The 13,058-nt window shown below is 48.2% G+C and overlaps 1 protein-coding gene across 1 annotated transcript in view; it reads right to left on the bottom strand.

The window, feature by feature from the left end:
- The window catches only part of Abca4 (ATP binding cassette subfamily A member 4), a 143,085-nt gene extending 130,569 nt beyond the window's left edge, over positions 1-12,516 (bottom strand). Inside the window, exons 1-4 of the mRNA XM_036190798.1 lie at positions 12,380-12,516; positions 3,336-3,429; positions 1,692-1,833; positions 601-740 (exon numbers count right to left, since the gene is read on the bottom strand). Of these exons, the coding sequence (XP_036046691.1) occupies positions 601-740; positions 1,692-1,833; positions 3,336-3,429; positions 12,380-12,445 (442 nt within the window). The 5' untranslated portion in view covers positions 12,446-12,516. The remainder of the gene's footprint in view (positions 1-600; positions 741-1,691; positions 1,834-3,335; positions 3,430-12,379) is intronic.
- Between the last annotated feature and the right edge of the window lie 542 nt (positions 12,517-13,058).

Genomic DNA, 13,058 nt, shown 5'->3' with positions numbered 1-13,058 from the left:
GACTGCTGTTCCACACCTTTCAACTTCCCCCAGGTAATTTTGGTGTTCCTGGCTTCTCATGCAAGCTCGATGCAGCCCAAGCTCGATGCAGCCCAAGCTCGACGTATATAGTTCCAGGGCCTTCCTGATCTTCTGTGGTGTCTCCTTATAATCTCTTCTCCACATTATATCCTGTTCTCAATTGACCCACACACATCATTCTGGATGCTAAATATTACTGGGAATGTACATTAGAAGTCTTTGGGTATGTATGCATGTGAATGTGAGTGAGTGAGTGTGTGTGTGTGTGTGTGTGTGTGTGTGTGTGTGTGTGTGTGTGTGAATGCAGGTGCACACATGCCACAGCATGCATATAGAGGTCAAAGGACAACCTCTTTGTGTTCACTGCTGTGTGAGACAGACTAGCTGGCCTACAAGCTTCTGGGGATTCTCCTGTCTCTGCCTTGCATATCACCACAGGAGTGCTGGGATTACTGTCATGTGCCTCTGGTGCCTCTGGCATCTTGTCACAGGGGGTGGGGAAGTTGGGGGTTGGGGGTGGTGTCACCCCACAGTTTACAGCCTCTGGTGCATTAGGCTGAGTGGGGACACCCAAGTTACCTGCAAATCTCTCAGGGTGAGTCCGCAAAGTGTCCATGAGCCGGGACAAGGTTCGAAGCTCAGTCCAAACCTGGCCAAGATGCTGGATCTCTGGTGTGTCCATGAAGAGCTCTTGAAAATCTCTATACACTCTTGCCAAGCTATAGAAAGGAGAATGCCTTATAAATAAATAAATAGCTATCATTTTTTATAACAATACAGTTAACAGCCTTGTGCCATTTTTAAATTGTGTCCTTGACTTAGCATGGCCCCAATTTGATGGATATTTATAATTTTAACACTGACAGATGATGAATGATTTGCTCACTATTGACATGTGGGAGAGCAAGACCGCCTTAAACCCTGTGTTCTCTGAGTCTATTGTTCTGAGGATGTGGAAGATATTACCAGTGAGTCTTCTCAACCTTCACCCAGTGCTCTGGGTTCTTCACCACCCACCCTTGGGGATGGGACCTGGTGCCACACTTCATCCACAAAGTCCACCCAGTGCATACCCATCAAGGCTGACTGGACAGGGAGAATGAAGATGGGCAATTGGATGTTCAGTTTCGTGGGTTAAAACCACTCTGTGGGAGTCATATCCCAAGATTCTTCCTCTCGAGGTCACTAACGACAGTTTAAGTGGAGGATTTGGAGTTCATGACTTTCTTCTAAGAAGTAAACTTCACATTGTAAATCGGACTTTGTGTTTCCCTACGCTGCTCCTTGTCAGTTCCCCCAGGCCTTGTCTAAGGAGACAGAGATGGCTGTGAGCAGCCTGTGGTGGAGCGTGAAGGAAGTCAGTTTTTCTTACATAGTACTTCCGCCTTCCAGAGGATGGGTGACCAGAGGAGGGGACACATCACAGCCTGGGCTGCTATTAGATTCTAGGTCACCTCTTAGACACAAAGATGAAGCAATTGTGTCCATGTGGTTTAAGTTGGAAGGTTTTTCCCCAGGTGCCCTGCCATTAACAGGCTCTTAGGTAGGAAGTTGCCCCTCCCTCCACTTCAGAGCTCCTCCTCTGCAGGTGGGGCCACACACTGTGGCATAGGGGGAGAAAGGGAGGGGGTGCAAGTTCCTTTCCTGTAGGTGGGAATCTCAGCACTTACATGGAGTTGTTATAGTTTGACACAATTCCAGGAGATTCTCCAGGGGTGGGGTTTTGAAAACAAGGGTTGTTCAGATTGCAGAAAATCCCCTGGAGCCATGGTAACATTCCTGCCGAAGGCATCGCCTTGTTGGGAAAATGGCCTAAAGACAGAAAGTGAAGACAAGCAGGAATCAGTCACAGAGGTCAAGTAGGAAAGCATGTGGTACTCGGCTTCTCCGCTTGTTTATGAAATAGGAGCATCAAATATAGGCTAGGCCTTGTGCTGTGTACCGGAGCTCCATGGTAGATAAGGAGACAGATGAATGTTCTAGAGCAGCAGCTCTCAACCTGTAAGTTGTGACCACTTTGGTGTTGAGCGACCCTTTCACAGGGGTCACCTCCTGCTCCATGGTAGATAAGGAGACAGATGAATGTTCTAGAGCAGCAGCTCTCAACCTGTAAGTTGTGACCACTTTGGTGTTGAGCGACCCTTTCACAGGGGTCACCTAAGACCGCAGGAAAACACAGATATTCACAGTACAATTCATAACAGTAGCAAAATTATACTTACAAAGTAGCAATGAAACAATTGTGTGGTTGGGGGTCACCACAACATGAGGAACTATATGAAAGGGTGGTAGCGTCAGGAAGGTTGGGAACCCCTGTCCGAGGGCCTTAGATGGACATGTGGAGGGAAACTGAGGCTGGAAAATAAGTTTCTGAAGGAGGGCTACGAGGCGGTTAGTTGGCTCAGGGAGGGTCAGAGGCTGCTGGTGTTCTTTCCTCGGCAGGCATGGAGGCTGTATACTCCTGGGGGTGACAGAAAGATGCAAGGGCTTGCTGGACAGGAGGTGGGCAGAGCAGTGGAAGTTAGAAACTTGAGAGCAGGGAATGTAGCGGCTTTCATAACTCTCGAGGCATCCATGTCACCTGACTAGAAGGAGAAGTCATCATCCGGGCCAGAAACCACCACAGGGACCTTCCAAGAAGGCTGCTCTACGTACAAAACAGGCTCTCACGAGGCTTGGAGATGCCTTGAAGCTCCAGGGAATAATACTTATTGAAGTGTGATCTGTACTGTCCCTCCTCATTTCCCTCCCTGGCACCATAAATCAGTCACGATAAAAAGTAAGTTGGGTAGTAGTGGTATACACCTTTAATCCTAGCACTTGGGAGGCAGAGGCAGGCAGATCTCTGTGAGTTTGAGGCCATCCTGGTCTCCAGAGTGAATTCTAGGATAGCCAGGGCTACATAGAGAAACCCTGTCTCGGAAAAAAAAAACAAAACAACAACAACAACAAAAACAAACCTAAATTTGTAACATAGCTAAGTTTAGAAAAACAACAAAACAATAAAAATATATATACACACAATAAAACATATAAAATACATACAAAACAATAAAAAAATACTTAAGACTCAGGGATATTTTTGATTCCTAAAACTGCAGAATGAAAGAAATTAATAAGCAAACAGTACATTCTTTCAACACACCACTACAACCAAGATTGCACACATTTTAAGATGCTAGAATTTGGGCAGCTTTGATGAACCTGGTTCACACACCAAAGCCTCTGAAATGGTAACAGAGGTGATAACCCCATTCCAAGCCAAGAGCTTCCCAAAGGGAAGAACAGCCGAGGTCTTCTTCAGTCATACTCACATTGATGTTGACTGTAGAGTGGGTTGGCATTCCTCAGCCAGATTAACACCAAAAACAAAGACAAAGGCCACACAAGTTCCACCACAAAGCGAATCTGGAAAAAGGGAATAAAGAACAAGGGTGCTGAAAGGTTTGGGGAGATACAACCAGAGGAGACAGTCCTTCCTCTATGCCCTGTAGGGGGAAGATATAACCAGAGGAGAGAGGCCTTCCTCTGTGCACTGTCAGAGCACCAGGACTGGGCTGTGGTACAATCACACCCCATCTAACATTTTGGGCACAGTGGATCACATACATACCCCACAGCAGCCCCTTAAGTCATGATGGAGTCAAAACCTCCCTGTTACTGTCATAACACTGTAGTGTCTGTGCTGATGTCTCATCACCTAAAATTTTAGCACATACAACTATATATAGCAATGAAACTCGATAATGACAATGTGACTGTTACAGGTATGTATATTTACTGTGTTTAAATCATTAACTGAGAGAAAAGTCTATTCATAAAAAACAAACTAACAACAACAACAAAAAAAAAAAACCCCATAAGTTTGAAGCGAAATGTGATGGCACGTGTCTATAATGGCAGCACTTGGGAGGCTGAAGAGTGAGTTCAAGGCCAGCCCTGATGACATAGCAACTTTGAGACTACCCTGTCTCAGAAACAACAATTCATTGTAAGAAGTTGACTCTTGTAAAGCCAGCAGCAGCCCCATGCATCCTGTGTTTACTGTCTCCTGCTGCATCATTTATCTCGTCTTGATTTAATCTTGTGTTTATCGTGGCTCTAGGAGCAATAGACTACACTATGTGTAAATATGCATATATACCATGTTGTATGGGTGTGTAGTGGGCTCTGCTGGGTAGGTTTTTGTCAGTACACTTTACAAGGTGCAAAGGGTGATGAAATTACCTAATAAGGCACTTCCCAGGATCAGTCCCATTGTTAAGAGTAGCCTGACTATTTACCTGAAGAACTTCCTTCTTTCGACCTTACTCCTCCACCACCTCCTGCCTGACTCATATGTCAGCCAGATTCTGTGTCCCTCTGCATTCCATCTGCATCTGTTCCTGAAACTGCCTCCACACGAGGCTGAGATGAAGGATCTCAGGGCTTGGAGATGTGACTGTGTACTGTGCTGTCCCGGAACTCACTCTGTAGAGCAGGCTGGCCTCAAACTCAGAGATCTGCCTGTCTCTGTCTCCTAAATGCTTGGATTAAAGGTGTGTGCCACCACCAACAGGCTATGGATGAAGATTCTAATAAGCTCCTGGGTAATGCTGGTGTCTCAGACAGTAAAGATCTCATCATCTCTCATTCTGTGGATGAGCGAAGAAGAAACCTACAGAGGGCAGGTGACTTGTACAGTGTCACAACAGGAAGCAAAATCCAGCCTCCTGTCTGCCGGGCCATGGCTCTTCCCACAGTGTCCCATGGCTTTGCCACCTTTTGGTGCATGGTAGACCTTGTCTGAAGGTGGTCATTGAATTAATGAATGAACCAGGGAGTAAATGACTCTAAAATACTGTGCCCCAAAGCAAAGTCAACAGAAATTCAGTTAGTCAGCATTTTTTCCTTCAGCAAGATCTGTTGTTTAAGGGGGGCAGACATACTACCATGGCTCCTCCTCCTTTCCCCCAACCAGAAGAGGCAGCTGATCTCAACCTATCCCAGAGAACTGGTATATAGATGGAGGCTTGCTTTAGAGTCAGAGTTCTCCTGACTCCAAAAGAGGAGGCATCTGATGGTGGTACTCACATCCCAACCCTGGACACAGTGGGAGGGCTGAGACGTGACTTATGGAGGAGCAGAGGGAGCGGGGAAATGTGAATTAGGGAATTAGACTTGAAGGAGACATCCCTACTCGCTGGTAAGGAAAAACCACATGCTGCTTAAAAAAAATAAATAAAATAAAAAACAAAAAACAAAACCAAAAAAAAAAAAAACCCAAAAACCCAGAAGAAAATTGGTGGTAGAAATAGATCACGTGAAGCCGGGCGGTGGTGACGTACTTCTTCAACTGTACACAGTGGGAAGCAGAGGCAGGCAGAGCTCAGTGAGTTCGAGGCCAGCCTGGTCTACAAATCAAGTTCCAGGATAGCAAGGACTGTTACACAGAGAAACCCTGTCTTGAAAAAAACAAACAAAAACAAAACAAAACAAAAAAAAAAAAGAAAATAGATCACATGTTAAAAAAAAGCAAAAATGTTTACAGGTACATGGTAACTCTTTAAAAAGACTGTACTCAACACATAACCAGGGAGAAAATGTTAGAGGAAACACATACTAATATAGCAAGAAGACAGAAAGTAGGTTTCCCTTAATGTGCTCGGTTTTCATGGCTTTCCTATCTATATCTCTTTTTCTACAAAGTGACAAAACTCCAATACTGGGCAATTCCCACCTGGTGTTTAAGGAGACTTCTCCCAGGAATACTTGCTAGCAATTGGAGTGGTTGATAATTGCCCACAGGGCATGCAACATCCAGAGCCTCCCTGGCCTAACCCCGCCCCCCCCATCACTCTCCTGTCTCTCTCTGTCCCTAGACCAACACTCATGGGCCCATCTGCCTCCACTGTGACCCCAGCACCCCGTACAAGGCAGGGTTCATAGATGTCCCCATCACACTTTTGTGGAATGAAAAGTTTTAGTCAAGGGCCTTGGGTGCTTCTCTGGAAAGCTGGAGTTGACACAGGGGCTCTGGCCATGGACAGTCAAAAGACTCAACACTGCACCCCACAAAGGCATGCATACCAGCTTCTCTCTCAACTCTCTTCCAGATTGTCCTGTAAGGACAGGAACGGGTCTGACGAGATGGCATTGTGACAGGTACAAGGGATGAAACTGGAAGTCGCTCTCGGTGTCTTCACCAAGGAAACGAGACAACCAGCCCAGAGTCTGCGCACTTGACTCCTGAGACAGCTGCTCGTGCTGTTGGCTCTCTACCAAAGAGATTGCAGCCTTCTTGTGGTGTGTCAGCCCGTGAGTTGTCTGGGATGCTCAATGCCACTCTGGGAATGGCAATGCAAGAGTGCGAAGATTTGGGTTTGCTTAATTTCTGAGTCTCAGTGCTCTCATCTCTGAAATGGGGGTGCTGTTCTGTCCCATAGTATAATGAGAATTAAGAAGAGACCACTCTGGGGCCAAGTACTGGGGTTCACGACACTGGGAAACCCTCCTAACCTCTGTGCCACCCACACACAAGGGCTCATCTGTAAAAAGGAATAGTACCGAGTCCTGTCTTCCAGAGCCACTGTGATAATAATGACAGAAAGGTGAGTCTGGCCCACGGACCACTTACTATTGTGTCTTAAAGTCATCAGAAAGGCCACAGGGGCACATCAGGGGATATCAGGTTACAGACAGATGATTAAATAAATACAATGAAAATGAATAGCAGCCTGGTAGTCCCTCCCCCACACATTCATGTCTCCTTCCTTTATGGCAGTGGTTCTCAACCTGTGGGTTGTAACCCCTTTGGGGGTCACATATCAGATATTCTGCACATCAGACATTTACATTATTATATGTAGCAAAATTACAGTTCTGCAGTAGCAATGAAATAATTTTGTGGTTGGAGGTCACCACAATATGAGGAACTATATTAAAGGGTTGAAGCATTAGGAAGGTTGAGAATACTGCTTTATAGGTTCAGTTTGGAAGCATGGGGTCCCCTGAGAAACTGACCACACACTGTTCTCTCCTCCACACTTAAAGAAAAGCTTGGATGTGTAAGTTCATGGTCATGGAAGGGAGGAGCCTATTTTGCCTTCCTACCGGGAGGAAGAGGGTTCTAAACTCACACTAGTACATCTCATCTGTCTAGGAAATGCTACTCACAAATTTTGGGGTTTGTTTTGTTTTGTTGTGAAAATGTTTCCTTGCTTGTAACTACTGTGCAGTGTCATGGTACTTGGACCTTTTCTTCGTTTATTTTTATTTTTTGCATATGCGTAAGTGTGGTATGTGTATGTTTTTGTATGTTCCTATGTGTGCAAGTGTGTGTTAGCATATTTCTGTATGAGTATGTGTGTGTGTGTGTGTGTGTATGTGTCTAAGCCCCAGGCTGACATTGGGTGTCTTCCTGGTGTTCTCCACTTTGTTAACTGAGACCAAGGTTTTTGCTTTCTGAACCCACAGTCCCTTGTTTCAGTGAGTCTGACCAGGCCAGCTTGCTTCCAGGATCTCATGTCTCCACCTCCCTGGAGCAGAGAAGACAGGCAAAAATCACCAGTCCACTCGGGTTTCAGGTGGGCTCTAGGCCCAGAACTCTGATCCCTACCCTTGCATGACAAGCTCTTCAGCTGCTGAGCGTCTCCCCAGCCCAGCTGTATTTGTGTTAATTTTTTAAGTTAGCATACAAAGTAATGAGATGACACCATTTTCATACATGTCGTTATCCTTCTAATTTGTCCCCGTCCCTACGACCCTGCAGGCCTGCCTCTGCCCCATGGTTCCTCTCCCCTCTCCAAACAGCCCCCTTTTCACTTGCTATTACCCTCTCCCTTTTCCCTTGAGATCTTTCCCCATTCTGTATTTGGGCATGGCAGGTCTGTGAAGTCGCCATGACTGAAGTCCTCTATCAGAGGAAGCAGGGGAGAACCCTCCTCACTCCTTGAGATTGCTCTTGGCCACGTCTCTGAATTTGGGCTGCTGTTGTCCCCACATGACCCGGGCCCCTCCAACGACCAGCCTCCCTCAGTAGCCCTTACCCAGCTGCAAGCTGGACTCATGGGCATCTCAAGCCATGTCCAGAGGGACATCAGAATCTCCCCCAACTTTTTTAGGTAATTCCAGTACCCAGACAAGGCTGAGAACCCCATCCCAGCATAGCTGGCCGTCTTTAAGAAGCACTGGAGAAGCTGATATTTTTCCTCTGCATGCAGTCTGGAGCAGCCGCCCTTACAGGCCACTCTCTGCACAAAGACCACCTGTCACTCTTTCTCCACCTCGCAGAGGCAGGTGCGTCCTCCCAGCAGCCTCCTCCCCTCCCCCAGAATCAGTACCGCCAGCCCAGAAGGGCACCGTGGCCCTAGCAGCTCCAGTGTACACAGGCATGCCCTAGGGGGAAATTCCACATTACAATAAAAACATGTCTCCAGAGTCGTGCCCCCCCCCCACTTTAAGCATGTCTGTAACTTTAATTAAGCCCAGCCTAAGCTCAGAAGCACCCCCACCCCACCCCATGGAATTTTTTTTTAAACTATACTGGTATTTCCTTATTCCCGCTCCCCTCCCCCTCTTTACCATTCAGTCTATGTGGGGGAGGAAGGGTTCCTGGGGAGGGCAGAGTCCTGCTTGTTGTTTTAAAACAGCGGCTTAGGTTTTCTCCCTTCCCGCTCTGTTTCCAATTTAAAAGGGAGGGAGCCGGAGCTTGAGAGCAAGCGCGCTGATCCGCCCTTCTGGGCTGAGAACCCAGAGGGGACGCAAACCTGGCCCACTGCCACCCAGTCCGGCGCACTTGGAGCTGGTGCCCAGCCTCTTGGCACCCCATGCATGCTCTCTTCCCCTAATGCTGGGCCCAGCACTAATGGCCACGGTGATACCAGACACGAACCTCTCAAGTTTAGGAAGTGAACTCCTATTTTTATGAGTCCTCAGGCCTTCACCAAACATCCTGTCGTCCCCCGGAAGTGGGGACCTGGGGACACCAAGGCATTCTTGGATATGTAGCTCAGAGGCAAGAAAAAGCAGCACTAATATGCTTTACAGCCCTCTCAACCCACAAGGGCAGATATGATCTTGGGCAGTGTCTTCCGGAGGCAGGCGTGTGAGGGTTAAACTCCCAAGAAATGTCCTCTGAGCTTCTGGGCCCCTCCCCCACCCCAGGCTTCTTTCTGCAGTCTGCTTAGGACAGCCCCCTCCTGCCTGACTCCAAATTCCATCAGGGCGAGGGCTGTGCTCAGTACTCCTTCCTCCAGGTCAAACACACACTCTGGCTACATATCCAATCTGAGTTTACAGCTACTGTCCTGGTGGGTGATAAATTACCCAGTCACATCTGTGCCTTGTCTGCTAGTCAGGGCAGTGGAGCTTAATGACCATGGCTGCTTTCTGGAAGTCACACACGGTTTAATCCCAGGTCTAGATCCAACTCATTCTAACCCTTCTGAAGCTTTGGTCACCTCATTGCTACCCACAGGACTAACTGACGCCTCTCTGTCCCTGCCCCGCTGTGAGGGTTAAATGGTAAAATACATTTAGTACAACGGCAGGTACTTCGCAAGATCAAACACTAACAGAAGATGGGAAATGAAGGGAGGGAGCAGGCACCTGAAGACTCCTACCTGCATCTTTTTTGGGGGGGGAAGAAAGAGGAGGGATGGGGAACCTTGGTATCTGTCTGTTCTCACTTGTGATCTGCTCACAACAGTAAACACCTCACTTATAAAAGTCTGAGAAATGGCTGTGTTGTGGGCTGCCATGCTGCACTTAATGCAGAGTTATCATTTTCTAGAGGTGGCTCTTTCCAGAAGATCCAAAATGCCTTGAAAGGAGCCACGGGCCCTTTCAAAGAGCTACTGGGGGATTAGGAAATTACGCAGACATCCTGGATACACTGGCTATCCAGAGGCACAGGGGCAAGCTGTTTCCAGGCCATGAAGGCGACATCAATACGCAGGCAGGGCCCAGGCTTAAGTGAGACAGGGTTCACAGCGTGAATGGCTCCATCCCCTGGGGAGCACACAGTGAGGGAGAAAGTCCCCATCCCCCAACAGGGATACATTTGCCAATGCCAGGGGAAGGGATAGAGGTGGTAAACCTTCCTGAGCCAATCCTGTCTCCGGAAAACCGAGTTGGCTTGCCGCATCAATGGGAGCGCTGCTGGCCAGCAGTCATGGTGCTAGAGGAGAGGGGAGGGGGAAGGAGAGGGGGAGGGGCAGCAGCGGGGGGGGGGGGGGGCATATTGGATTTCCTTGGCAATCCATAGGGTATTTGCACCCCGAGAGCAGAGACTGAATTGTCTCATTTATCATTGTGAACTCAGCACCTGGCACACTGCCCAGTGACTATTATTTCTTGACTAAATGAATGAGTGAACCCGAAGAAGTTAACAATGAGTGTTGCTCAGGTTTTGACAGCATTTTCATTGAGGAAGGGAAATTTCTAGAAGGGATTGAGCCTTTGGTTACTATCAGCACTTGGTCCCTGGGGTTCCCAAATAAGCTCAAGGCTAATTTGAAATGACACCAGCCCTGATAAGGAAAAGCAGCGGCAGGACAATAGTGTCCCCAGGGTGGAGCTTGGCCTCTCCCTGCCGCCACACCTAGGCCTTTGAAGCGTCTAGTGATGTTCCTTGCTTCTTCATATGTGAGTTAAAAAGCTATCGTACCTCAACCCTAAGGTCACCGGCTGGGGTTCCTTCCTCATGGGTCTGGGCCCGCGGAGCCTCAGAGACCCTGATTTCAGCTCCACAGGTCTCTGGTCTCAATTACATCTTAGCAATTCCTCTTCCTTCCCCAGACTTTCTCACCTGAGTGTGGCGCCTCCTGCCTCCACATCCTCTTCGGGTTTTCCTCTCCTCTCTCAGCTGCTAGCTTGGTGACTAGCTGACACATGCCCATGCTCTGACCAAATCTGCCTGAGGCACGCACACGTGTCTTCACATGCCCCACCACCTGGTCCCACTTCTTCCCTAAGGTTCCTCCTGACCCCCAGGAAAGCCCTGCTCGGCCCACAGAAACCCACCCCAAACCATCCTCTTCTTCACCATGTCCTCTCCATGAGGTCCAGCTTTCTTTCCTTTTAGTGTAAGTGTTAAATGCATGTTTGTGTGTGTGTGTGTGTGTGTGTCAGGGTGCAAGTGTGTGTGGAGGCCAGAGGTCAGCAAGGGGTGTTGTCCTCCGTTCTTGGCCCCATCATTTAATTTCAGCCCTCCCCACCCAGGCTCCTTAAGTCATTCCATGTTTCTAGAACTCTGCAAGGCACTGGGACAGCCATTCTTTCCTACCTTCCTTTCTTCTCCCTCTTCCTTCTCCTCTGTCTTCTCTCTCTGGGTGTCTGTCTCTGTCTCTCTGTCTCTGTCTCTCTGTCTCTGTCTCTCTGTTTCTCTCTCTCTTCAAACAGGATCTCATTTATCCTAGATTGGCTTTGAACTCACTCACTACATAACCAAGGCTGACCTTGAATTTCTGACCCTTTTTTGAAGGTGTGTACTATCATGCCCAGTTTATGTGGCCCTGGGGAGCAAACCCAGAGCTTGGTGTATGCTCAGCAAGCACTCTACCAACTGGAGTACATTCTCAGTGCCATTTCTTTATGGATCTGTATTTATTTCTTATCCCTTCACAGAAAAACTACAGAGGAGCTGTCTGTAGCAGCTCTGGAGGGGCTCTGATCATCTGCAGCGTTCACCTGCATTTCTCCCAGGATATTCAGCCTGCATTACTTTATATTACTCTGGGTTCTCAAAATATACTTCAGGTTTTCCCAGCTATCATAGAAACCAGTTCAGAGGGAACACATACTGTATGCCTTTAAATCCTTAGTCTAGCCCACTAAAGGGGTTTGGGGGCTTGGGAGAATCCGTGGTTAGTAACTCATGGGACCTCTAACAGCTTCTGGAAGATGCAAGGTTATTTTTCTCCACCATAAAGACAGAAACAATGTGCTCAGCGACACGGTGAGGACCAACTCAGGGAATCGCGTCCCGATTCCTGCAATGCTCATGTGTGAAGACATCCTACTCTCTAGCGTGAGGAAATTGCTCTTACTGAGCCGCCAAGCCAGTCAAAGCCTTCTTGCTTTCCTTTGGGTTAGTTTTTCAGGGTTTAGGATGCTTCCCCTGTGTAGTGAGAGCTGGACCAGCAGATGTCAAAGTGAGAGGGGATGGGGGCCGCAGGGGATTCCTCTGCTGGGTGGAGGACAGAATATTTTTCATATCATCAAGGGCAAGAGAAGCATGTCATTCTGTGGAGGGCCCTTGGTCAGAGAGGATCACAGAGCAGCTGAAGGTGGCCTCAGAGCTAAAGGACAACCAGCTTTCGGCCCCTCCTCCATTCTCCCTCCTCACACCCCACCTCCACCCACCCCATGTGGTTACCTTTTGTCTCTTCCTCAGGGTCCAGTTCTTCCAAAGCAAAAGCTGTATCTGCCTGGGAAAGCCCATGCTGCTGACCACCCCAGGACCAGGGGATCACTGTGAGCCTCGGACACAAAGGCCACTGGACCGCCTCCAGCTCAGGCTGCTGTGTCCTTCTGGTGATTAAAGGCCGCTTTTCCCCTTCAAGCATAATCCCTTCTAATTACCTGTAAGCCCTTTGTCAGGGAAAGGAGGCAGGCCATGGCTCCTTTTCAGAGGGAGAAAAGCCCTAACTAAATACACAAGTGCCGAGCACTGAGGGTACAGAGATGGGACACTCAATGGGAAGCCAAGAGCCTCAGGTACCCTCCTCCACCAGACACCTGAGGGGCTCCTGGCACTTCTGAGGAAGATGCCTTCGCTCTCTCGCTCTCTCTGAATGTTAAGTTTGGGACAATTCCATTTGCACACCCAGAGGCTGGACATTTGCCTCCAAGTGACCTAACATAGGCCAGCATCCTGGATTTGACCGTTTCCCCCTTAATGAGTTGGAGCTAAAGTGACCCCTTCTTTTTCAGCCTTTGTTTTACAATATAATAACTTCAAGTCTAATCAACCAGTCCTGGCTACCTGGAGTAATCCAAACTCAGCAGGACAGGAGCAATGTCTGCCACAGGCTTGGACATGGTACTTACCACCA

This window comes from Onychomys torridus, chromosome 6, assembly GCF_903995425.1.
Source record: "Onychomys torridus chromosome 6, mOncTor1.1, whole genome shotgun sequence".
Classification (NCBI taxonomy): domain Eukaryota; kingdom Metazoa; phylum Chordata; class Mammalia; order Rodentia; family Cricetidae; genus Onychomys; species Onychomys torridus.
Note: the sequence above shows the minus strand (reverse complement) of the source record. Positions and strands in the feature narration are given on the sequence as shown.